Consider the following 27,010-nt stretch of genomic DNA (forward strand, 5'->3'; position numbering starts at 1 on the left):
CGGTGAAGGTGAAGATCTCCTTAGAAGGTGAAAATCTTCCAGTAGAATTTGATCTACAGAAAAATGTGTGTATTTAACAGTAATCCATCCCTCTCTGGGATACTTGAAAACTTAACAAGAAAACACACACAGTGGACAACTATCCAGCGTTACCATAATTAAAAAACAGCTCCCAAGGTTTAGTATTGCAAAACAAGACTGATTTGAAGGTTAATCCTATTTCACTACAAACTGAGCACCAGTCCTGCTCAAGGACCGATCGCCTCGCTGTGCACGTGGCCTTCCTGCTGACAGTCTGCAGTGCGCTGTTGGTGTCAGCAGCAGTAGTAGTACAGGAACCCTCCGAGCGATCCTACTGCAACAGCTGTGGAATGGGAGGAACATCCATCTGTGGAGAAAGTCATTGAATAATGCTACATGGCTTGCATAGGTGATGATCTGCACTGATTTTAAAACCATGTACATGTGGAAGGCTACAGTAAAGTTTAGTCAGGGAGATCAAATGTCAAACTGCAAGGCAGAACTTCAGCTGGATTTTATAGCTGCTTTGCCCCATGATTTGTGTGTGACCCTGTGCTCAGTGTTTGACCTCAAATAAAATACTCTGTGTTATACTGTACCCAGCTGCTGAGATAAGAGTAATCCTATTTTTCTACTTAGCAGGAATATTGCGAGCCTTTACTTTGATAGACACTGAAGGAAGAAAAAAAAAAAAAGAGAGAGAGAGATTAAAAAAAAAACTATATATAAAAGAAAACATTTTATTTCATGTTATGAATCTGTAGCACAGCAGTTGATATCCCTGTGTGCAAGACTTGTGGATCCTTTCCACGGATCAGAAATGTGGGCAGCCAGGTAGATTAATACTGGCGTTGCCACATGAAATGAAAATATGAGGATTTAAAGATTTCTGAATTTCCCATGCACTGGGCTTACTACCATAGAAATCAGGGAGACATTTGACTCATTTTGTGTATGATAATGAACACTAGCTCTCTTAGCTCTCTGCCTACTTCAAGTGTTTTATTTTACAAATGCCTTATTAATTGTGCCTTCCAGGAGCCTTTTTTTTGTGCATCTGTGTGTGTAAGACTAGACGGATTCATGGTAAAATGATAACATTGGTGAACTGGTGACTGAGAAATTTAACCAACTTTGCTCACAAATTACAAAATGGACTTGGTGTTTTGAAGCACAGGTTTGTAGGACCCTGAGTGCAGCAATAGGTCCTAGCTGTCCTGACCAGCCTTGCCAGGGGCCTTCACCCATGGACCTAGAAGCCTCATTTACAATCAGGTGAGACAGGGAACAAGGCAAAGGATGTTGATTTTACAGGTTTTCGCTAACACAACTGTGTGTTTTATATCAACCCCAGGGGCAGGGCTGAGGCAGGGAGTACAAGGACAGGACGTCTCTAAAGATAAGGGAAGACTTCATGCACAATAATAGAACCAGCAAGAATTGGCCTGGAATGCTGAAGTCTGCAAAAGAAAGGAAGGGTCAGAAGTTTAGCAGTGAGGAAGACTTCTGGCCTTCATCAAAAGACTACCAAAGCACACTGGATGACCACCTGAGGACTCCAGCACGTATCTGAATAGGGGCGGGAACCGATGTTAATGGTTCTTCTGAGACCTAATGAATATGCAAGAGACTTATGGGGAAGTGAGACAAATATGTATATATCCCATTAATATAAGCACACTGGAAGTAACCCTTGGTGTGTGTGTTAGGCAGAGCGATCCCCCGCACACGCAGTGCCATAATAAAGAATATTAATAACTTAATAACTTTGGTTATTGAGTTTTCACTGCATCACTGACCTGGCCTTCAATTATTTCCTGAACTAATTTGCAGATGTACGTGTTTCCAGTTGTGGTCTATTATTACTATTATTTATTTATTTATTAGATTTCTTGGATGGACCTGCGTCTTGTTACCTTGCTTGAGGGTGATGATTACCAGGCTGTCAATAGGACCTGCTGCCACCACGCTACTCCTCTCACCCAGCTAGGGTTGCTGTGGGACCGTGTGCTGTAGGTAAGATCATTGCCTGGCCTATTGCTGCCTGCCATCCCTTAGGACACGGCTGACTCTTATTCCCTGTCTTTGTAATTCGGAGTATTTTTTCCAGGCCTGTTATAGGCTCTCATTATGGTGGCTTATTCAGTACAGGCACAAATTGCAGTTTTTGTTCTGTGTTCATGCTGTGATATTTGTCTACAAACTGCCATTTAAGAGTAGGATTGTTCCCTGACAAAATCTTGGACTACTGCAGAATAATTTTTCTTGTTAATGGAAACATCTGTAACACCTTCTTTCTGCACACATTCTTAGGGAAAAAAGAAAGTCACTTGTACATTTAAAAAAAGGAAGTTAGAGTTACCTTGGGAACAACTGTGTGCTATTCAATAGTTCGTGCACAGTTATTCAGCAGCAACTGGAACAAAGCTTTTCAAAAAAATACACCTTCCTTTAAATACCTGTAAACATCTTTTCCCGTCTCTTAACTCTCCTTAGCGGCTTCTTTTGGTCTTCTGTTCCGGCAGAGTATTCAAAATCTTCACCTGAAGAGAGAAGAGTGTGGTGTGTAAGGTTTTTTTCCTTGTTATTTTGTTTATTTTTTAAAAGGAAATACAGGGAAATTGATTGCCCTTCAATGCTGAGAGCACTGTCATTCTCAGTGAAGAAGACTTCTTAACACCTCTGTTTCTGAGGTTTCTGTTTTCGTGAAGCATGAGGCACTGGCCTTACCTTACAGCTCACCAAACAGTCTTCCACTGAGGAAACGTATTACAGATCGACTAAGGTTCTGGCAAACTACATGTCCAGGCACATTCTTTGTGCTGAAGCCCATGTAGCATTTGTGAAAGATTTTGTACATGGGAAAAACACTAATAATTGTTCTTCTTCCAGTGGAGGTGGGGCGGGGAAGGGGCACCCTTTGAGCTGTCCTTAAGACCTTAGAGAACTACTGTAACAGAGCTCTTCAATTGGCCATGCACATCTTACACACTGAGGCATGGCACCACAACACCTCCCTCCTGTAGGGTCAGGCTTACTCACTGGGTTCCCCAAAGCATCCCTCCTTAGGCTTCTGCCAAGCGAGAATCTTCTCCAGCCATCTGAGTTTGTAGAAGTCAGAGAAGCCAGACATGCCACAGAGCATAACTAGGGGAAATTAAATGGCACAGAAAACCACAGCTGTTTTTGTCATTATGGCTTCACATGCTTGATCTCCAGCAAGAAACATGCCCATAAAGCTTAATTAAAATCATGCCATGTTAATCCTAAAAATCACTGTTAACAGCAGAATTAGGCAAATAAATTCCAAGTTTGGAAATAATGTCCATTAAAGTATAGTTAATGTAACTAAACTATAAACTTTATACATCTTAATTTTGGATTAAAAAATAGCTTGTAAAATTAAAGATAAATATTTGAGGCTGGAGTTTTAAATGTTGTATAACTGATTAAGGTACCAAATCTTTCTTCAGTTTTCTTAGATGGCTCATTGCTACTGGAGAAAAAGCTTAGCTTTCTTTATTTCACAATAACATTTACAACAGTGTTGGTTAACTGAGAAGAGATTACGTACTGTTTTCCATGAAGAGGTCTCGAGAAGAAGACTCAAATCCATTGCTTTCGATCTGCAAGTTTATTTTCATCATGCTAGCACAGAAAATATTCTTGTAATACTGGCTCCTCAGGAACAGATGATCAGAGCATCCTTTCTAGATACAGAAAAAACTTGACTATTGCACTGCATTTTGTTTTTTCCCCTCTAAATTGGATTAGGGAAGAGAGGCTCTAAGAGTTGTGAACTGCAATTGGAAATCTTAGACTGGATTCAAATATTTTGTGACAACTGAAATGTTATTTTTTTAGCAGGATGCATCTCATGGGCTATAGGATCCCTACAGCATCATGTGTCCTGCTTTGAGTGAACGTCCAGCCTTGAGTGAATGGAAAAGAATTATCATTATATGGTACCTACACAGCAGGTAGGGACCCTCATCGCCAATCTGTTTCAAGGCTAATAAGCTGTGAAATAGTATTTTCAAACAGCTTGTTTGGTTATCTCTCAGTAGAGTTGTCCCAATAGACATAGTGCCTGGTGGCTACGCACAAGTTAGGTACCAGTCACCAGTAGCGTGATACTGGTAACATGTTGCATGAATAAGGTACGTGTTATCCTTTGCAGCTGGAATGTCTGTTCTGCAGATCTGTGATGAGGCACATACCTGAAATATTGGTGTTAATCAGGAGGGAAAGGAGTGGCCTTACAAACAAGTTGAGAAGTTGGGGAAAACGTGACCAATAAAATCATAAATATGTTCCTAGGTGTTTTAGGTATATTGCTACAGTTCAGAGTATTTGTGAGTGGAATCAAAAAAGCACAGAGCCTTTGCTCTGTCTAAATTAGGTTTAGAAATTGTGTTCAGAGAAACCTCTCATCCCTCAATTCTCTTTCTTCATCTTCCTTGCAATGCAGCCCCTTCTGCTGCTTCTTTCTCTTTTACTCCAACCTGTTTTCAGTCAGAAAAGGTAATTTCTAAGTTCCTGGTTTGTCTCCCTCGATGGATACTAGGCAGAATCATAACTTTCTCTGTCACAACTTAAGTGCTTTCCCAGTATATTCAAATCCATTGGAATGATCAGTTGCCTCCGAGACAAAGGGCAACAAGCTAGTTCTTGCGGAGCCTTCCACCTTCCTCCATATTTGTTCTCAGGCACACCACTGCCCAAATTTCCATACACCGCCTTCATTCACTCAGTTCTCACAAGATTACAGGTTTACCTCCACCAAGAATTTCTTTACCTCTCACAAGCTCCTGTACACTTCAGGATAATTTGATTATAGTACTATAGAGAAAATATTGGCCTTCTTTGACGTACTGCCACTTCTGTCTTTCCTCTTTACTTCTAGATGAGGGCAAGTAAATAGTCTTTGAACTTTGCTTACCTTTGAAATCCAAACCACCAGATTTGCACTCAGATACTTACCTAATACAGGTATTGAGAAAGCGCCTTTAGCAAAACTTTACTGTTCCTCCTTGTTATCTCTAACATCCCATCACACAATCTACTCTGTCGTATTGCTTTCTTTTCCATGTATAATATTGACTGTCATGGTTAATAAATCTTGTATGATAAAGCTTTTCACTTACCATATCAGCAAACATGAAGTAGAAAAGCTGATGGGACAAGGAGTAACCTGAGCAACCAAGTTTTGTCATTATGTTCCTACAGGTGCTTGTGACAACGCAGGACTTGCCATTCTCTTTCCTGTTTAAGAATAGCAATACAGATGGAGTTGGAGAGTCTGCTAAGGGAAGGCCTATTCCTGTTCTGTACAATTGCAGGGCACAGTAACTCTCATGTTCTGCTTGCCAGCAGACAATAGAAAAGTCTTATAAAACAGTGGCAGTAAGAAAGGATCCAGTGATACTGCAGAAACATACCATGTTCCTAGCAAATACGTATAGCACGTGTCACTTGTTTTCTCTGTAAAACACTTGGAACTACCAAATGAAGTATAGGCCAGTAAGGTATCCGTTTGGTTCCATGAACGGGGAAAGACCCAGAAATGTGGTCCTAAAATTGGTGCAAATTCTGAAAGCAAATCAAAGAAGAGAGCCTGTAATTAGTGATATAGTCAAGGGAGATCTCGGGCCCTGCCTGATTTCTTCAGTCTGTCTACACCCAAAGGTACCCTCGCATGCATCTGCACATTGCCTCTCTATGGCTTTCAGAGCTGAATATCCCTACTGTGCAGACCTGCCTTTAGTGCTTTTCTCCAGGCCACCCAAAAAATCAGCAGCAGACTTCCAAGAATTAGTATTTGTGTTTCCATTTCGGCTCACTAGCCATTCCTTCATAAGAACTCGCAGGATGGATACCAAACTCTAAGTAAACTCTTTCTTTTCATTAACTCTGGCATCTTTGTTGTTTCATAGGTCACTGCATAAAGGCAAAACACTGCAATACGAATACCTTGAGCTTGAATGAGAACTATTTTTCTTCAATGCCATCCATACTTGTTATTTTTACCTTTGAAATATTTGGGATCATTCTGCACTAGAGAATATGTTGCTTTTTCAATCAGAGAAGACAACTTCTTCACCACACTTTAAACTCGGGCACGCTGGGCAAGTAATTCATGTTCTGAAGGCCACTTTTCTAGGGCTCCTTTCAAATAGCCTGCAGAAACAAAAATTCATTTTGTATGCTACCATAACTTCTCTGCCCACTCTTTTTTTTTTTTTTTCTTCCCTTCCTTTTTAAATAGTTTTGTAGTTTCCTCTGGTGACAGCCATTCTCCTCACAGCCAACATTTTTTAAACAAGATTTACCCTGGAACCTATTAGGTAACCCAATGTACTAGACTATATTATACCTAAGTAGTGTCTCTTTTGACATGGTTAGTAGGTATCTTATTGCAGAGCATTATGCTACTGCAATTAGACGCCAAACTATTATTTGATATATGAAGAAACAAGGAAGAAAAGAAAGCTATGAAATATGTTTAGTGTGTTCTCTATAAGAGAGTATGTTAAGATGTTGCAGAGGTAGTCAGGCTCTCCTATAGCCCTCCTCTTTTTTTCTTCCTTTGAAGAATGGCTGCTAATCCAGAGATGCTCCAGCAATGTTCAAACTGTCCTGACACAGAGGGAAGAGTAGAGCCCAGAGAAAAGAAGGCTGGGGAGGGGGTGGCTCTTCCATGCATACAGTTATCTGAAGGGAGGGTGCACAGAGGACAGAACCAGGTTCCCAGTGATACACTCAAAAAGCCCCAGACATGGTCCTGGGCAACCTGCTGTAGGTGGCCCTGCTTGAGCAGGGATTTGAGAATGTGACCTTCAGAGGTCCCTTCCAATCTCAACTGTTCTGTGAAATGGATAGCATCCATATGGAGAAAATAACAAAAAAAAAAAAAAAGACAGACTTCTCAAATGTCAAAAAAGCCCTCTGTATTGCCCAAGGGATTGCTCACACTTCTACAGGCAAAGACAGTTTAATGAGTTACAAGGTGGCAGATAATTACTGTTCTTGTTACATGTGCTTCCTGCCCTTTGTGCTTCTGTGAGTTTGGCAGACTGTTTACAGTGAGTCAGTGGTGCATTCTGCTAGCCCTTTAATTTCTATGGCTGTCTGGCTGTGGGTCTGTTTGCACTCCAAATTTACGTTTGTGATAGCATGTAACTACCTTTCCTGTCTGCTTTATGAAGAATATCTATTACAAAGATCAGATCTTGACCCCTTCTGGAGGTGACTGGAATTCACACAGAGATAAAGTAGCCATGTAGCCAGGTTATCACCTACCTCCAAATTCCTCCAGTGCACCGGAAAATGTGGATGTGGCTTAGGGACTGCTTCTGCCTTTTCTGCTGCACCCACACTTTGGGTAAGGCAGGTGTCAAAGCAGGTGGATGCTGAGAACACCAACTTCTGATCCCAAACTAGGGAATGGCCCTAAAATTTGTGTGTAGAGGCAACTCTTATCCAAATTGGTTTGGATCCCACAGGGGAATATAATGCCAAGTATTAACAAATAGTTTAAAATATTCTTCTTACAGCTTATTGCATTCCTCCCAAGCCAGAGGTAACCCAGGTGAGTCCTCTTAAAAACAAGAAGAATCAAGGTTTCCTTCTAAGGCGTACTTTTGATGAAAATAACAGCTGGATCACTACTACTGTTAGTGCATTTAAGGAGCTGAATCTTTAAAACAGGGTAAAAAATGAATTTAGAAATTAATATAGATATATCATGCTACTAGCAGTCAAATCTGTGTAATGTAAAGACTAAAGTCAAGAAAGCTGGTATCAGCTTAGTTCCTAAAAAAAAAAAAAAAAAAAAAAAAAAAAAAGCCAGACTGTGTCACAATACCTTGCAAAACATGAAATCCCAGCACTGCATCTAAATTGATGTCCTGATACCGACTCTCCATGAAGACAGTCACTTTCTCGAGGGCAGAAATGACAGAGCTCCTCACATTAGGCTCAGTTTTCAAGAAGCTGGCCTTGGAGAGAAAAATCAGCAAGAAGAAAGTATGCAGCATATCTACTCTGCTCAAAGAGGTTGTGTAACTTCTAAATCAATACCCCTTGCTCACAGCAGGTCCTGCTGTGTGTGAGGGAATACTTTCCCTTAACAGTTTAACCACAGGTATGCCGCTGTATTCTCACAGAAAGCTTGACTGTCATCTTCAATGCTAGCAAATATCTTGTGCCTTTAAATGTCAGCCAACACACTTGGCAGTACAACTCAGCAGATCAAATCCAGTCTTTCTTCCCTGCCTTCAGTAAAATTGTTGTAGCTGCCATCAGAAGAGGGAGCTCTTGGTCATGCGTAGAGGTAAGGGGAGGTAAAAGACTGTGCATCTGCAATTAAAAATACAGCTTTTGAAGTGTGCACAGCGTTCTTGAAGAAGGTGCTGAGAAATCATTTATTTAGAGCACTTTTACAGCAAGGCTGTGTGCATGTGTGCTGAGCCCACTGCGGTGGTCAGACTGCTGAAGGGCACGGTGAGATATGGGCTGCCTGCCGTCACCTCTGCTCCGTGCGAGGTAGTGAGCAGCTCACCAAGGCCTTTCTTTGCCACTGCACCTGGGATAAGGGTGGAAAGAGGAGTCTGCATGTCTGGAAATGAAGGGCTTCACTGTATGTTACCGCCTGCTGTGAGCCCTAAGCAGTAAATACATTAAATGCATTTACCACATACCTAGGGTTAGTCTTTTGATAGAGATGAAGGAAACGCTGTGCTAACTCTGTGCTGCTTCACAAGATATTACATATGTCAAATGAAGCAAATTATCCAAGTTCACCAGGTTTCTAAGCAAAATTTGTTTTTTAATTATTTTTTAGAAAATAATTTATTTCAGAGGGATGGTGTAAAGGGGCCATCAGAAGGCTGTGGGTGGTGTGGCCTGCAGGTAGCCGGGCCCCAGGCTGCCCTCAGGAGAGCTGCGGTGCTGCCAGTTCCCCGCACCTGATGACACTGCTCCGGATGGAGGAGAAGTGTGACAGAACACACACAGCGCTGGGACAGAAAACCGAGGAACTGCTCCTGTTCTCATTAAATGAGGACAGCTGTGGACACTGAGTGGGCACGCTTGGATAAATCACAGAATTGTAAAGGTTGGAAAACCCCTCCAAGATCATCTGGTCCAACCATCCCCTACCACCATCACCCACTCAACCATGTCCCCAGGCACCACGTCCAACCTTCCCTTGAACACCCCCAGGGATGGTGACTCCCCCACCTCCCTGGGCAACCCGTCCCAATGCCTGACTGCTCTTTCTGAGCAGAAATGTCTCCTCATTTCTAACCTGAATCTCCCCTGGTGCAACTTGAGCCCATTCCCTCTGGTCCTGTCACTGGTTACCTGTGAGAAGAGACCGACCCCCAGCTCCCCACCCCTTCCTTTCAGGTAGTTGCAGAGAGCAATGAGGTCTCCCCTGAGCCTCCCCATCCCCAGCCCAAACACCCCCACTGCCCTAAGCCGCTCCTCACAGGACTTGTGTCCCAGGCCCTTCACCAGCTTTGTAGCCCTTCTCTGGACACGCTCCAGGGCCTCGATGTCCTCCTTATAGTGAGGGGCCCAGCACTTGAGGAGTGGCCTCAGCAGAGCAGAGCCCAGGGGGACGAGCACCTCCCTGCTCCTGCTGGCTGCACTACTCCTGACACAAGCCAGCATAACGTTGGCCTCCTTGGCCACCTGGGCACACTGCCGGCTCATGTTCAGGTGAGCATCGACCAACACCCCCGGATCTCTTTCCTCTGACACAGCTTTCCGGCCACTCTTCCCCCAGCCTGCAGCGCTGCATGGCGTTGTTGTGGCCAAAGTGCAGGACCCGGCACTTAGCCGTGCTGAATTTTTATAATAAAATAAAATAAAATAAAATAAAATAAAATAAAATAAAATAAAATAAAATAAAATACATACAATTTGTTATAATTGTTATTTATAAATAAATAACAATTTATTGATAAATTATTAATGAGTTAATTTAGAAATCACCCCGTTGGCCTCCGCCTCGTGCCGTGAGGCGGACCCGGGCGCCCCCCTCAGCCCGCGCCCTCCGCACCGCCCGGGGGCGCTGCCCGCTCCGCGGGCCCTCAAGATGGCGGCGGGCGGCGGGGCACTGGCCGCCATCGGGGCCGCGCTGGTGCTGGCGGCGGCCGCGGCGCTGTGGTTGTGGCGGCGGCGGGCGGGTGGCGGTGAGGGCCGGGTGTGCGTGGCCGTGCTGGGCGACCTGGGCCGCAGCCCGCGGATGCAGTACCACGCGCTCTCGCTGGCCCGGCACGGCCGCGGCGTCTCGCTGCTGGGCTACCTCCGTGAGTTGGGGCGGGCGGGGGGCTCGGGGGGTGCTGCCGGTGGGGTCGCGGCTCTCACCCAGCCTCCGTCCTTTCCCGCAGAGACCCGGCCGCACGGCGATGTGCTGGGCAGCGACCGCATCCGCGTCGTGCCGCTCTCCGACCTGCGGTGGTTGCGAGGTGGGTGCGGGCCGGGGGCGAGGAGGGGGAAAGAAGGGGCAAAAACCGGCCCGGGGGTCGTCGGGTGCATGTTTTGCTCACGGTTTTGTGCGTGTGTTCATCTGCGGGTACTCGCTTTTTCCTCTAGATAAAAAGCAGAATGGGGACTTGGGGGTGTTGTGGTGGTTCTGTGACATCAGGTTTCTGTTTTTACGAAGTGCCATTGCTTTAAAGCTTCCCAATAGCTCATTCTGCACCGCACACACATCTGTTTGCAGCGCTGGAGTGTCCTCACAGGCTCTCTGTCCCTTTGCAGTTGGCCCAAAGATTCTCCAGTACGTTGTAAAAGTCATTGCTCAGGCGATGCAGCTGCTGTACACAATGCTGAAAATGGAGCGGCCATCCTATATTCTCCTTCAGGTACGTGTTCTGTGTGTAATTAATCTTAATAGCTTTGCATTATGGAATATTTTAGCAGTCTCAGATGTTGCTCTAAGTATTTGAGAGCTAAAATTGGCCCAATCCATGGTATAAACCTATATAAAAACTACTTATTTCATTCTAGACTTTTTTTTCTGTGAGCTCACATTTGTTCTTCTTGTTAATTTTTGAACTTTTGAATTTCATTGGCATATGTACTAGTAAAGAATAAATCCTAACAGAAATACTCGTATGTGTTTTGGATGGGAATTCTGACCCAGATCCGACAGGCAAATTTGAAGTGCCTGCCAACCTTCCCAGGAGAAACTGGCAGTTCTGTAGTTGGTCAAAACAAAATCGTCCCTGTTCATTAAGATCCCTTTAAACAATGTTATTTCAGTCATTCGATTTTCTTTTTCTCGTTATTGCTAAGTGTTTATCATTTCACCACAGTCTTACCCTGTTTTTACTTGTTTTTATTTATTAAACAGAATCCTCCAGGTTTACCTAGTATAGCTGTTGCCTGGGTAGCATGTCTTATCTGGAGAAGCAAATTGATAATTGATTGGCACAACTACGGATATACCATAATGAGTCTGAGTCATGGAATAAATCACCCGCTAGTACGCATTGCAAAATGGTTTGTACAGAAATTTCTTCTCTTTACAAGTTATGCACCTTTGCAGAGCTCAGAAGGATGGAAAGCAGAAAGAAGAATATAATTAGCAAAGGGCTGTTTCCATCAAGAATTTATTATGTTTCAGGAAGCACATTCTTTAAAATGCCTTTGTTAAACATAGGAAGGTGGTGGTAGGTGCTATACTGTAAAATACACTAAAAATTTTTTATAGAATAAATTTACCTAAACAAATGATGTACGCGATTTAAAGGGATTAAGTTGTTCTCTAAAGTTAATTATGAGTAACTTATAAAAAATACTTTTCTTTTACTTTCTGTTATGTGCTTTCATTGTTAACGTTAGGAACATTATTCTGCCTGCTGTATGTATGTATATAGTAAGGGCAGAGTGCAAAGGATATGCTCTCTAAGAAGCCTAGGCTGTAACAAAATAAGGAAATTTATGTTCATTGTAGGTGAAATATGGTATCCCAATGCAATGCAAACTCTCGTGCAAGTGAGCTACTTAGAAATAGGAGAATAAAGTAATTAGAAACCTGTCTTAAAGTAGGTGTGTGAATGTTAAAGGAACGAAAAGATTTTCTCACATGGTTTAAACCTGTTTCTTTTGTTCTTGTTTGAAGTAGTCATGTTGCATACGCAAACTTGATCTTATTGCAGTGACTTTGTCTAGTGTTGTGTTTTTTTTTATTCTTTAACACTTCTTTACACTCCAGTCCATCTGCAAAGGTGTTTCTATTTCTTACTCAGTCTAGCTGGTTACCTACAGGTAACAGCTTTAAGAAGCTTTCTATTGTTGTGTTCTTAGGTTTTAAAGGATAAGGAAGTCATGCTGTATCCCTTCTCATAAACTGTTATGGCTTCAGTATAACAGCACAAGGAGTTAATCTTTAATTGTTAGTTAAACTTCAGTTATTGGGTGGTGGTTGAGTTTCTTTTGGTTTTGTTTGGCTTTTAATGAGCATTGGCACTGGAGACTGCCAGTGTATTTGGCTGTTGGGATTGTCTTAGGTTCTAACTAAGATTTAATTTTTGTCAGGTACGAGAAGCTTTTTGGACGTTTGTCGGACTATAACTTGTGTGTCACTAATGCAATGAAAGAAGATCTATGGGTGAATTGCAAAATAAAGTAAGTGAAATACCTCTAACATTATTACGTGCATACTCAAAGTGAAATGAAAGCACGTAATTGTGAATCTAAATTCAGAGTAATCTTAACAAAAGCAACTTTTTCCTAAGCCAGTTCAGCACCACTGGAACCAATTAGTCAGTTTTGTTATGAGCTAGTGGAGTGTGGGTATTGAATAGTCTTCATTAGCCTTCATAATTAACGCTTCATTGTCTAGGAGGTGGCAGTCCAGATGTTATGGAAGACTTGCTGCTGCACTGCCTATGAAATTAAAAAAAAGGCAAACATCACTGTATTTGCTAACGATTAGTCAACCCTGCAGATTTTTCTTTTGCAGTCACAGGGCTTTAAAATCAAAAGGAAAAGGTGTTTTTTAAGGAAACCTTAATTTATAGGTTTAAAAATCAGGACAATGATGTCTGTAGATTTTTATGGTTGTGTTACATCCCTTGAATATGCATATAGGGATCCTTTTCGTACAGCATATCAAGCTTGATCTATACCAGCAAACTTCAGGAATACAGAAAGTTGAGTTGAATCATCATTTTATTGTAATAATTCGCTGTCTGCATTATATTGTAGCCTGTCACTCTTTACCACGTGCATTTTCTTAAATCTGTTTTTTTATTTAACTTGTGAATTTATTTCATTACAGGGCAGTAACGCTGTATGACAGGCCAGCTTCTTATTTCAAGGAAACACCACTAGAGCTTCAACATCAGTTGTACATGAAACTTGCAAAAGACTATGAACCATTTAAAGCACAGCATATGTAAGTAAAACATGCAATTATTCTGTGTCATTCAGTTAAAAATTGGCATTTAGTGCCCAGAAATATCTTTGGATGGGATCACAAGTTTCTGAAGAGCAGCAGACAGTGGTCTTTGCATGCGTTCAGCCAGTAGCAGATGCTGTGCAAGTCTGCTTAATTGTTGCTGGAGAGGACAGAGTAAGTGAAATCATTGAGGGGTGATACCATGTTGCTTGATGTGTAAAATTGGTGGGTTTTGTTTGTTTAAAGAAAAAGTTGGTGTAAATTCTGAGGAAATAAGTAATAAAATACATGAAGGGTGAAAGCAGTTGTCTGGTTCCCATTGAACTGGATGACAGTGATTGGATGCTTCGTTAATAGCATTAATTTAGCAATTGTTTTAATAGTAAACTCCTCATTCCTTTATTGTGGAGGCTTTTCAAAATCTTGCGCTATAAACTTAAGTGTTCTTCTCTGGCTGTGTGCAGGATGTCTGCTAAGTAGATAGTCCAACAGGCAGTTAGTTTACCAAACTAATGCCTGAAAATGGAGGAGAGAATCATACTGTATGGCATTTTCTTTTTGGAGCTGCACACCACTGAATGTAAAGGTTCCAGTTTTAATTGAATAAAAGCATTGTTGGCTCCCATGCTTTGGATGTATTTGGGACAGAGCTGGAAAGAGAGACTGTTTTCCCAACATTTTAAGGAAAACACTGTGAGAAGATAGAAATGTGCTTATGATAGTGGTGTCATTAGGCTCATGGTAGTAATAGGAAAGATTAAAAAAAACTGTCTTTCTTACGATCGGGTGTGTCTCTGCAAATCAGAACAGTAATGGTTATTTCCAGAGAAATCGAGTAGCAAGTCTCAAACAGTGCTTAGAAATTCATGTCAGTTAAGCATAACATTTCCTTCTGTGTTTGTAGACTGTGTTTGTGTAGTCCATATTCAGAACATTCTGTTTACGTAGTACAGAGTCTGTCAGTTCGAATGCTGAGAGGTCTGCCTTTACAGAAATGGATAAAAGAAATGGACGTGTGGTAAAAACCAGAGGACGGCCAGCTCTTCTCATCAGCAGCACAAGCTGGACAGGTTTGTAAGCAGATTATTTTTTAATATTTCGTTACCTTTTAACAAAAGATATAACTGGGGCTCTTTATATTTCCCCACACTCGAAACTTGATGTGTTATACAGGCATGTTTGTATTGTGAGTGGCAAAGTTAAATTTTTCTTCATTTGTCCGGAAGAATTTAAAGACAAGTTGTACATGATATACCTCAGTGACTAAAAATGAATTAAAAAAAAGAAGCGGGAAATATATATATATTTTTTTTCATTCCAGACATAGTGTCTTGTTTGGTGGTGTAAAATGGCTTAAAAAACTATAAAATTTTTACTTCTTTATTTCTGATAACATCTATTATGTGACTTTCTCACTTTCCATTTTTTTTCTCTATATGAGAAAAGGAAAAGAAAGGTGAAACAAATCAATTGCTAGTAACCATGGCAGAATTGTCTGTACCTTTTGAATTAACAGAGCAATTTCCACTCTTAAAAATTCTGGTTTCAAAAGCTAGAGAATGAATGTGATACATAGCACATCCTCAAAAGAGTCCATTGGTGGCTTGTTGGCCATGTTGTCAATAAGGGGAACAAATACATTTTTTAAATGGTTGTGGACTCTTTTTTATGAAAATAATTACAGCAGATTTTTAGTAGGAAGAGCTTGTGCCGTACTGAAATCATTCAAGTAAAGGTGAAGAAAATCTTTGTTGTTATTTACATATAATAATTTGTTACAAATGCTAGAACCATGAATATCTCTAATAAAGCCTTTTCTTTCAGAGGATGAAGACTTTTCAGTCCTTTTAAAAGCTTTAGAAGGTAGGTACTAAGGAATTCATCTTACCTATTCCAAGGAGAATGGTTGTATGTTGGACAGTTACGAGGCGTTTCTCTAAAGAACAGTGCCTCCATATTCAAACGAAAATGCAGGCATATTTGATTGATTTGCAGTACTTTAGGAGTTAAAAAACAGAAGTGAAACATCTGGATTCAACTGGAGTAGTTGTCCGGAGAGAATTATATTTCTCTTGGTAAATTGCAGTTTTCTAAGCTATGAGTACTTTCCATGGGTATCTGATAATAGGAAAGAAGGGAATGTGCATTGTCTATTTAAAAACTACAGCTGCAGTTTCTAGATAAATTGAAACAACCAGTATGGTGTAGTCAAAGAAACCTTCTATGAATAGTACATTTTAAACATATCACAATTTATTTCTATAGAAACTTGTCAATTTTAGTATTTGTAAATTTACTGCTATTTTACTAGGTATATGTTTATAAAGAAATTACTTGAAGTAGGAAGCTGAATGATTCATAGACCATGACCATTCTTAAATAAATCATCCATTTATTTGTCAATTCTGAACAGTTTTTTATCTTTTCCAGATTATGAGCAGTATATCAATGAGGGAATCAAGCTTCCAGCTTTAGTATGTGTGATAACAGGTAATAGTTCACATTATAATTTTTCTTTTCTGCTAATAGAGATGACTTCATTTTCACTTTTGTACTATGCTGAGTCTTCTATGATGATGACGAGAGAGGAGAATTGTTTTTGTCTGATTATAAATCAGAGCAGTTGGATTCTTGCAGCATTGTAATCATGGCACATCTTTAAAGAGGAGAAGCTCTCAGCCTGGCTATCTACATGTAGCACAGCTGTGCGTTATGCCACGTTCAAAATAATTTAATCTCAACATTCTGAACACTGAGATGCCGCAGCCAAAGACACATAAAGGTGCATGTTTGGAGTGTTTCAAGCAGAAAGGTTCTCTTAATGCAGGAAGAAACCTACTCATCAAACATCTTTTTGTAAAACAGTATGCGCAGAATGAATGCTGGTTGGTTAACTTTCTCATTAATAGCAGACTAAATCTTAGTGTGATTTTTAAAGAGCAAATTTGTATTTTTGGGTTGTCTTATGTCTGTAAAGAAAATGCAGGTAAAGACTGGGCAGCACTGACAGTAGGCTCCTTTAAATACCAAGTTAAGAGAGGAAATATAGGTTCACCTTTTTTTCAATGGGACTTAATCTGTGGGGTGATCGTGGTTGGTATATTCTGAGATGTCTGAGGCAACGGGACTTTGTCATCTGTACAGCAAGATGCGCAGACAGCACTTTATTTTCAATCATCCTGATACAATCATTATTATTTTTTTTTTCTGTGTGTGTTTTAAACAGGCAAAGGGCCACTAAAAGAATACTATAATGGACTGATAAAGAAACTGCACTTCAGACATATCCAGATCTGTACACCCTGGCTTGAAGCTGAGGATTACCCTCTTTTGCTTGGTAATCAGAGGATTATGAAAGACATTTGATAATGTGTGAAAAACAATTTAGCAGAGTTGTGAATAGCTGATAGACATTATGCGCAGGAGATAGCAGAATATACATGTAGTAAGAAAATGAACTTGCTGGTAAATGATGATATATACATGTATACCACTTGTGTTTTTGACCTAGGCAAGCAAAATTGCTTATTTCTTTAACTGCATTTTTCACTCTTATACCAAGAAATAGGCATAATACCTGCATTGGTATTTCAGTCTGTTACTTATACTTCTATGCTGAAATACAGCTTGCCTGATTGTGTTCCGGTTTACAGGGCAGGTCGGTACCTGATACCGTAAACTTTTGGCTGAGCACCCAAAAAAGCTGAAATTCTAAATGAACATGTCTTGGAATAGTGTTCCCTCAGCATGTTCATTGTATTAGCATGAAGTGTCAGTAAGCGTAATACAGTAGCCAACTACACTTTCAAGTAGATCTGCTCTTCGTTTTTCGAACCTGCCTATTTATGTGGCTGTAAAACACGGTGTTTATAGGGTAATTTTAAAGGAATGAATATAACGCCTATAAAATGGCGTTGCAACTTCTCTGTCTTGAAATCACTCGAACTGGAAGAAGTCGCTCATGAGTAATGCAGCATGTCCTGTTTGAATTGTGGCAGTTTTCCTCTGCACTTACCCATTCTTCGCAGATTAAGAGACGGCAAGGCTGTTTTCAGATACGTGAGGTTTTAAAATTCCCCTTAATTTAATATATGTACTTGCTTGGTATGTTTCTAAAGCCTGGCTAATTTTAGTAAATATATAGTTTAGTGTGTGTGTGTGTATATATGTATATTGTGTGTGTGTGAATATATTATATATGCATATACACATACGTTTTCTACAAGCTTGAAATTGACTCAGTCTGGATAGTATTGAAAATAGCTTATATTTAGCTCGTATCACCCAAAGAAATACATGCATAGAAGGGTTCACAATAAGACTAGAAGAGATGCTTTCAGAGAATTTAGGCTCTTGTGTGTTTTGTTTGCTTCTCAGGCTCAGCAGATTTGGGTGTGTGTCTCCATAAATCATCCAGTGGTTTGGATTTACCTATGAAGGTGGTAGATATGTTTGGCTGTTGTTTACCTGTATGTGCAATATATTTTGAATGGTAAGAGCTTGCTTATTCTGATAATTTAAGTAGATCATATAAGATGCTATTCTAACAAGACAAAGAGTTTTCTACATTCTGCATGTATCGGATGAGATTCCAGTACTATGCCATAACAACTTACTTTTGATTCAATAAGACAAACTTCAGAAGTCAAGGTTGTTTTATTTAAGGTTGGCTAAAAAATAGCACCAGTTTTTACAGACTTTGGACCATTTATTGCAACCAGCTGCCTCAAAAAAAAAAAAAAAAAATTCCCCTGTAATCCTTTGTTTCATTTAAAAAAATCCTTCTGCATAGACATGTCTCTCTTCTGTGAAGGGGTGAATGTATGCAGTTAGACTTATAACTTCCAGTCCTTCAATTAAAGATGTATTCACTGTGGAGATCTCATGTAGATTTTCCATGTGATTAAAGTAGAATGTTGCCCTGATCTGCGATGCATGTGCAGACAAATGGCACAATGACAAAGTGGGGGACCTACTGTAATGGTAAACAGCAGTATGACATAGGGGGGGAACAATCTTTAAATTAAACCTTTATAACTGCCTTTTGTTCCATTTTGTCAGGAATGTAATGTTCATATCTAGACATCTAGGTTCTTAATGTGTAAGGCATAGCCATGTCTCTACAGATACACTGTGCAACTTTTTAAACGTGTATGACCCACTCACTGTTCTTTTTTTCTTGTTTTTTTTTTGTTTTTTTTTTTTCCTATTACTTTTGTACACAGTTTACATGAACTTGTGAAACATGATGAAAATGGTCTGATATTCAGGGATTCCAGTGAACTTGCAGAACAACTGAAGGTAAAGTCTTGACAGATTTTCCTTTTCCGCTAGCTTTAACCACAGAGGTGTTACCGTGTAAGCTACCTTCTCGTGTGATAATCCTCTGTGTATTTTGCATTCTCAGAGGTTACTTCTTTGCCTGGTGGATCTTATTGGCCCTAGTTCTATTTGAATATGGATATTACTGGCCACATTTCTATTTGAATTCAAATATGAAGTTGGCAAGAATGCACTAAATATTGTGATATTAAACTGTTCAGAGGGTCACACCAGAGGGTTACCCCTGAGAAACTAGAATTAATCCAAAATATAACATGATACTTTTCTGTGTTTGTTTTGTTTTGTTTTAAACTTACAGATGCTTTTCCTGGAATTTCCCACACTGGAAGGCAAACTCCACAATTTCAGAAAAAACCTTTGTGCATCCAAGCAGCTGCGTTGGGATGAGAGTTGGGACCAGACTGTTCTTCCCTTGTTTATGCAGAGTGAATGACTTTTTGTGGCGAGAGGAGGGTGTCCAAAAAGCTAACACATTCCTGCAGTTGCATAGATGTGACAATCGGTGAATAAACGCTCTTTGTTATCTGTGGTTACAATTTTTAATTGCTTCATCTCGGGGCCTGTTTTGATGAACCTTTTCTTTTACAATTGGAGTAAGAATAGTGCTGCAGGTGCAGTTGAGGTTATTTGTTGTCTGTAAATCTTGGGAAAATGTGGTTCCCATGCTGAAGAGGTTGATCCTTGCCATCTGCCTTTTTTTCTTGTACTATTTGGAATGAATGTGGGAGGTTTAGGTACTCTAGGAACTTGTATAAAATATGCTTAACTGGGCTGCTTGTTGGTTACTTTTAGCTGAAAGTACTTGAATACATACACAAATTATACCAGTTATACCTACTGTACAATAAACACTTAAGTAGGTGATTATTTTTCTGCAAGGGAGAGACTTTTTTAGTTTGAATTTTTATTTGAATCGAGGATACATTTTTTTTTGTCTTTTTTTCATTTAGTTAACATTCTTGGATAGTCTTCCCTAGACAAGTACTGACTATACTCTTATATGTTTTTATGGAGATGGAAAACAACTTTGAAATTAGATAGTTCTTTTTTACAGTGTGTGCAAGAGTAAAAAGGCACAGCCACTGGTATGTGACAGCTTTATTGAACACTTAAGAGGGAAATTCGCCTTTCAGTGAATGTTGTCCTCATGCATTGGAGTAAATGTGCCCATTTACTTTGAGAAAGAATGTAAAATTTATCCCTATAATAGAATAGAAAAGATATTTAAAGTATGCAATAATCTAGTAAAAGGGCACTTTACTTTCTGAGCACTCATTCAGGTCTGGCCTTTGTTTTTTTATTGTTAGTGTTCCTATGGACCTAATGCTTACAAGATGTTTTTTCGTCTTCATGATTCTTTATAAAATGGTTTTATCATACAGTTGCTGCTTGCATAGCTTTCTTCAGAGTTCCTGGGCTGGATTCTGCACCAGTGCTTTTAAACCAGCTTACAGAGTAATCATTTAATACCTGCTTCTGCCAAGCTAGGCGGCCATTTGCTAATCTTACCTTCCTCCTGCACCGTGGTTACAGTAGATACTCTCTTTTGAAAAGAGAGCTCTGACAGTGATTTGGTTCCACTGGTGGGAAGATGATGATAAGAACCCAAGCTGCTTACTGTAGGAGTTTGGCAGTTTCATTAGTTCATTGACTGAAGAACCATCTATAGAGACATACTTGCTGATTCCCCTGTTTTGCAGCAAATTCTTGTACAAGGGTATGGCCAGGCCCAATGTACGCATGGATGTAAATCAAGTATTTCTCTAAAGCAAATGGTGATGCTGAAAGCTTTAGAGAAGTTGGATGTTAGGAAAAGGTTCTCCACTGAGGGGGTGGTTGGGCACTGGAACAGGCTCCCCAGGGCCATGGTCGCAGCACTGAGCTTGACAGTTCAAGAAGCGTTCTATGATTTTCCTGTAATAAATGGTTAGATTTCCTGGTTAGACCCAAAATGAGCCGTCTAGCCTTGCAGAACAATTTGAAGACTTTTGTGACAAGAAAGATAAAAGAAACTCCTGTTTAGGCTGTTAGTGTACATTTACTCTAGCACCTTCCTCCTACCCTCCTCCTCCTCAGGGAGAGGTAGCTAAAACAAAAAAGTATGTCCAGGGTTACTTCTGTATGTCCAACTTAATACGAACAGTCATGGTCTGTTTTAAGATGACCCACATAGCAAGCATGCAAATGCATAAAGAAGTAATTACAACTAGCTTTAGTATTAAAAACCATTTATTACTATAAAACATTGTTCTGCTCCCTTGTCAGTATGAGATACTCATCCTGTGATCACAGATCATGGCTCTGTGTAACACAGATATGTCTGCTATTTACAAATCAAAATATGTTTGAACAAATTGTTGAACTCCGATTTACAGAATCGGAGTGCATTACGATTAGGGCTTTCTTTATTTCTACAGCTTGAGATACACAGATACTTCTAAGAAGCATCTCCTTTCTTGCATGAATGCTGGCAACTGCAGAAAGAAAAGTAGCTTACTTTGACAGCAATCTGTGCATAGAAGTGTATCCTCAGTGCATGCCTCTCTTGTACGTTTCTGGAATTCAAGGTAATCTTGTTGCAAGGATGAGATAGCACTTGCTGGTCTGAAAACTACTTGCATCTACCAAATTATATAAATAGCTGCAGAATAGTTACATTTGAGTGAGTATCATAGAGAAAAATACTGTTGCTGTGGACTGGAATAATCTGCCATCCGATTCCAACTTTATCTGCAAAGAGAAACATGGGGAATCATATTTATGCTTAGTAAAATGAAGAGCAAAAGTTGCATGTGAAGTTCTGCAAGGAGATCTTAGCATGCTGGTAAAGCAAGCTACAGGCAAATGCTTGAGCATGTATTTTTTAAAGTTAACAGGTATGCTTGTGCTGCGCATTCAGCATTTCACTGATTCTGATCAGCCAATGGCTGTAGACCAGCTGTACAGCTACTAGGCTGGAAAAGATGGACTTCTGAAGCATATGAAGGAAAAAAAAAATCCTTTCCCCTTTTATTTAAAGTTCTAGCTTTTTTAACCCTCAAAGAACAGTTAAGAGTTTTAGGCTGCATCTGAAACATTATCACAGTGGCAGTGCAGCACAGATGTTTTTCCTCCTTCAAGCTTAACCTTTACAATTTTTCCTATGCCTCCACACTTGCAATCCATCTTAAGTTGACATTCTTAACAACTGAGAGTTGTGATAGGATGTAACAAGAAGCTAAAGCTTAATTTCCTGACCAAATTCATTTGGAAAGGTTATTGCTCTTGAATACAAGAATCCTGTTATTGGTCAGTACCCTTTACAAGGAAAAAAAAAAGTTTCCCTCTGCTACAGATAAGTAATTGGGGAAAAAAGCCACAATTATTGATACAGTTGATGAAAAAGGTACCTACCTAGTTCAGCCTGGAACAGATGATACGTGTCTGGATTACGAATTGTGAAAGCAATATAGACCTCAGGAGGTTTTCCATCTGCTCTGAAAGTAGAGAGCTTTTGTAGCATACCAATAAGGCTTGCAGTTATCTCTGGATCATATACCACATCTGCCAAAAAAAGGGCAATATTCAATATTTATTAAGAATTGAGCAAGAAGCAGAAATAAAGCTATAAAGTATTTACTTAAGGAAGAATGGCTCTATCAAGGGATTACAAGTTTCCAAGAAGAGATTTTAGAAAACACAGTATTTTATGTACTATGTCAAATTGCCCTCATCTCCATTATTGGTCCAAAATCACTAAAGATCATTGTTCCTTTTTGTCATGGATTGTCAGACCCTGTGTTTAAGCCTGTGTTCAGGGAGACTGCACAAAAGTTGAGCATTGGTAGTGTTACGGCTGTCCTTAGCAGGACAAAACCATGGTGTTAGAAGTCTATTTCAGAGGCTGAGTGGAAAAGTCCTGATTTCAGCTGCAACGCTTTTTATTCTCAGTATTTTTCCTCAAGTAGGAATACTGATGAAAGGTGGAAAACCTTACCATTAAGGGCTGCAAAATCAGCCTCACTTCTTAGCACCGTGAGTTTGAAAGCTGTCAGTTGTGTTCATGAACTGATATTTAGTAGGTGGCTGTTTACTACACAGTAACATTGAGATACCTGTACAAGTTAACACATGTTGCAATGTAGCAGAAGCATGTCCTGTAGTACTGGCAAATAGTAGATACATGTAATTTACCCTGTTTTGAATTGCCTCGCCTTCATGAGTCTGAATCAGGCTGCTTTGTGCATTCTGTCAACAGTATGGCTGGGTTTAAGTTAACATACATGCAGTGACTTCATGTTATAGAACTCACATATATGATGTATCACATGTGATACCTTACGAAGAATTGTAATCATGATGACAATTACATTTTACCATTTCTTTACCTGAATTCTTAGGTGGTTTTGCTTTGCAAAACCCCTAAGCTGGAGAGTAAAATCATGTAGTCACAGTTCCAAAATTCACTATTGCTATATTTACCATTAATAGATTTTTATGGACTCCCTCAAGATTTGAATACAAGCAAATTCCAAAAAGGTAGGTTTTTTTTTTTTTTTTTTTTTTTAATGTTATCCCTCTTGAGAAGGATAATGCTTCCAGCTAAAATTGACAAGGGTCTCAAGGGTGGCAGATTTATCATCTGTTTCTGGATTTAAAAAAAAAAAAAAAAAAAAAAAAAAAAGACAAATAATTTGCTCTTCAGTATTGGGTAAACAACTGTTGAATAGCTGAAAAATACAAAGTGGTGAAATGAACTGGGAGATGTTTCTCCAGACACAGTAACCAAAGTAGGGTTGGCTGAGCCCTGCAAACAAATACCTTTGTTTCTGTTACCTATTTATTTCTGCACGATGCCATACAATCTGGTATAATCAGAAGTGAAAAGTACCTGCTGCAATGACGACGTCTGGCTGTAGATCCAACAGTTGCTTTTCTGTAACTGAGCCCCAGTCAAGCTCTGCAACAATTAGTTTCGGCTGTTGGTAGTTCTTCCCTTCTGCCTCCTGCCCTTCAGATTTTGGTTCAATAGTTTCAGGCTGCACGGCAAAGCCATTCAAACGGATGTTTTCCACCAGCTGTTTGAGAACACAATGGTGGTAGTCACTAAATATATATGCCTTGGGGTTGCAAGTTTTGCAGATTGCCAGTCCAGTGAAGCCAATCCCACTTCCTAATTCCAAGACTGTCCTGAAGGTTAATGGAGTAAAGTAAGTATTGATTAGGACACTATGAGTTATGACATCAAAACGTTCAAATTATATCTAATGGTAAAAATCAACTACAAATTATTTCAGTATTTTTTGAGTAAGCCATCTATAATCTTTATTTAAAATATCTGGTAAAGATGGTAAACAAGATGCAGTTATAAGCATAAAAATGCATCACTTGAAGTACTTCTCCTGCTTTTCCATGTGGTACAAAGTACTTCCATCACTGGAGCAAGACACATTTCATGTGTTCCTTGACTTCTGCAGCATGGTTGTCTCCACTTAAACTGGTTTTACAGTTCTTCTCTTAGTCAGTGGAGAGAGACAAATGATTCTGGAGCACAGTTCCTTTCTTGTGAGGTGGATACTTTAAATTAGCTTAGCTGAACCTTTCCCCAAAAGTGCTTGTTCATCTCCATTGATTATAAATAAAGTCAAGGTGATGAGATTAGCTGTGCACATCTGCACTACAAACACTTGAAGTTAGATGGGATGAATCCCATCCAAGAGGGAAGTGCACTAATTAAAGTTAGCTACCTTGCTGCCTAGCCAGTAAAATTCAGCAGCAAACATACAGAGCAGGCCAGACTATCTGGTGTAATGGTTTTCATCTTGAAGCCAATCTTAAACTATAAAGTCATCTCATGAATTAAAGTTCAACTTGCAGAACAGAAAAAAGCAACAGCTGGTAGCCCAACTCAAATATTTTATCTATTTTGGGGGTAAATATTGTGCATTATAAAATTATAGTTGTGCATATAACTCACTTATGCTATGAATGAAAATACTTTGGTTTCTTTCCTCATCTTTCTGTCTGTGATGTTGTTTTTACCTGTTACTGAAAACTGTGAAGTTCTCCATTGCCCATTCAGCAAGATGAAGAGCAGCATCCCACGTGACGAGCCCTGTGGTTCCTTGAGAGATAATTGCCTCGCTCTCAGAAAGAGTAACGGATTCTCCAGTAGGCTGGAGGACATGCAGAGGAGGAGAAAGATGGATCAGCACAGACAACTGATTTTGCAGTTAACAGTCAATATTACTGCCTAGAAAAAAAAAGTCAGAAGCACTCTGGGTTTCTGGATGTGACATTTAAAGCCACCTGTTGCTTAGTTTAGATGATTAAAAGTGATTTATAACAAAGCAGTACATTAGTTTTTACCAGTAAGTAGTTTTTGTAACAGCGAGTAGATTCTTTTTCATTTAAAATATCTGCTAGTGTATCGTACAACTCATCCAGGGGTTCAGCTGTTGTGGATTCATGCTGCGTGGAAGAGAAAAGGACAGCTTCAGTTATCAAATTGTTAGTCATGGAACAGAGAACCCACACGTTAAATACCACTTTAATACACTGTTGGCTGTAATGTTTTACACTAAATGCTGTTTTCTATTATTAAGAATAATTCAGCTTGGCCCACAATGGTGTATTTTCAAGAAGACCCATCCCAAGATGAACCAAAGAGTTACAAGCAACATGGAAAGTAAGCGTTACCTTTTTGATGAGTTCAGTTAGGAAGCATCTTCTGTACTTGATGGAAGGGGGATACTTTACACACAGAGGGTGGAGAATGGTCTAAAATGATAAAAAAAAAAAAATCAACAGCTGCAGTTGAAACCCATTACTAAGTGAAGATCTTAGGGAGGGCTCAAAATGCACAGTGACTTGAGCCTGAAGCTAGAATTATTGATGCTGAGCCAGAAAAAGAAATTTGGTGATTTCTGGTCAGTGTGTTAGACCTGTGGCAACAAATGTATTTTTCACTTTTCAAAAAATAAATAGCAAAATTGAGTGAAAAGAGTCCGACTAGTGCTCCTTCTTTTGCTTTTCTCTTCCTTTTGCCTTGCTGCCTCATTTGTGATTTCCTGTCAGCATGCAGACAGAACATGGTAAGGCTTTAGGGATTCCCTGGGTGGCTTGGCTCACCTGCTGCTTTCTTAACATCCAGGGCACAGGGATGTGAAATCAGCTTGGCAGGTTTGCTCCTGGCATTAGGGACATCTCCACCCAGGTGCACTGAGCTTTGATTTTGATGCTAATAAAGAACAGCTAAGTAACAGGAAGGAAAGGAAGAGATCTGTCCTGCTGGGTCCGAAGTAAGGCTGGCAAAAGTGTTACTGAAGAGTCAGCCAAAGAAACTCTCTAAGACTCAGTTTGGAGCTTTAGCAAGGAGGCATTCCTTAATTGCAGAGATGGATGTGCAGGGGATCAATCCACCTAGTGTGTATGCTGAATTGTTCAAGCTATGGGGGTTATATACAATCAAAATATATATATAAATGTATACATATGTATATTTCATATATATATGAATATAGATATCATATATCTGTAGTCATAGTTAATGCACTCATGCCATTTCTTGTAACTCATTAGAATACATGAATGTTTCTGACGTGCACATTGTTTTCACTTGGGGTCTTTCGGGGGTCTCTGGTGGTCCTTGAAAGCCTTCCTCGCTGTGTTGGACCCAGTTTGTGGGTCCTTTATCTCCTTCTTCACCTCCCTGCCTCAGCCCAGGCCCGCCCGCACCCAGGGGCAGGCTGAGGCGAGCCCCTCACCCATCTCCTGGCGCACCCCCAGGGCCCTCTCGCCTGGCTTGGAGACACGAGTCGGTGCTTTCTCACAGAGGAGGCTGGCTGAATAACGAGAGCTGTTATATCCGAGCTTATTGTACGTAACTGACCGCGGTGAGGTTTGCCCTGTGCTGCTGAGGCACCTCAGCCCCGCGGCAGCTCCCTGCCCGTCCAGCGATAGCCGCGATAACCGCGATAGCCGCGACATGCCGGCCCTCACCTGGTGCAGGATATCGGCCAGCAGGGAGGAACCCGGGGCGCTCCTCAGCCTCTGCTCGAGCTCCTGCAGCACAGGGAAACCAAACCTGAGCCGGGCCGGGCCCTCCTCGCTGCCCCCAGCCCCCCGCGCCCTCACCTCACCGGCCAGGGGAAGGCTCGCAGCTGCCGGGCCGCCAAGAAGCGGCGCTGGAAGCAGAGCCCCAGCTCCTGCCCCAGCTCCTGCTCCATGGCCCGGGGAGCGCTGTCC

General features: G+C 40.5%; 3 protein-coding genes across 3 annotated transcripts; 1 reads left to right on the forward strand and 2 right to left on the reverse strand.

Moving 5' to 3' along the window:
- On the reverse strand, positions 1-8,291 carry LOC309883940 (UPF0764 protein C16orf89 homolog). Its single transcript, XM_082772455.1, is given in 9 exon segments — positions 1-388; positions 2,481-2,564; positions 3,064-3,168; positions 3,596-3,731; positions 5,169-5,286; positions 5,463-5,613; positions 6,052-6,130; positions 6,134-6,201; positions 7,889-8,291. Coding segments are annotated over 9 exon segments (987 nt in total). The 5' UTR covers positions 8,061-8,291; the 3' UTR covers positions 1-314.
- A 1,567-nt stretch (positions 8,292-9,858) lies between these two features.
- Positions 9,859-20,692, forward strand: ALG1 (ALG1 chitobiosyldiphosphodolichol beta-mannosyltransferase). The gene is made up of 13 exons (XM_082772454.1): positions 9,859-10,340; positions 10,422-10,499; positions 10,795-10,898; positions 11,390-11,538; positions 12,577-12,666; positions 13,322-13,438; positions 14,390-14,511; positions 15,266-15,304; positions 15,872-15,931; positions 16,668-16,778; positions 17,819-17,933; positions 18,667-18,742; positions 19,083-20,692. The coding sequence occupies exons 1-13, from the start codon at positions 10,127-10,129 to the stop codon at positions 19,215-19,217; spliced, it is 1,410 nt and encodes a 469-aa protein (XP_082628580.1). The 5' UTR covers positions 9,859-10,126; the 3' UTR covers positions 19,218-20,692.
- A 37-nt stretch (positions 20,693-20,729) lies between these two features.
- Positions 20,730-26,991, reverse strand: EEF2KMT (eukaryotic elongation factor 2 lysine methyltransferase; the record flags this gene model as incomplete). The annotated part of the gene is made up of 8 exons (XM_082772611.1): positions 20,730-21,514; positions 22,178-22,327; positions 23,655-23,953; positions 24,806-24,939; positions 25,133-25,234; positions 25,463-25,543; positions 26,765-26,827; positions 26,905-26,991. The coding sequence occupies 8 exons, from the start codon at positions 26,989-26,991 to the stop codon at positions 21,414-21,416; spliced, it is 1,017 nt and encodes a 338-aa protein (XP_082628737.1). The 3' UTR covers positions 20,730-21,413.
- Between the last annotated feature and the right edge of the window lie 19 nt (positions 26,992-27,010).

Source organism: Aythya marila (assembly GCF_965140915.1).
Source record: "Aythya marila genome assembly, chromosome: 15".
Lineage (NCBI taxonomy): Eukaryota > Metazoa > Chordata > Aves > Anseriformes > Anatidae > Aythya > Aythya marila.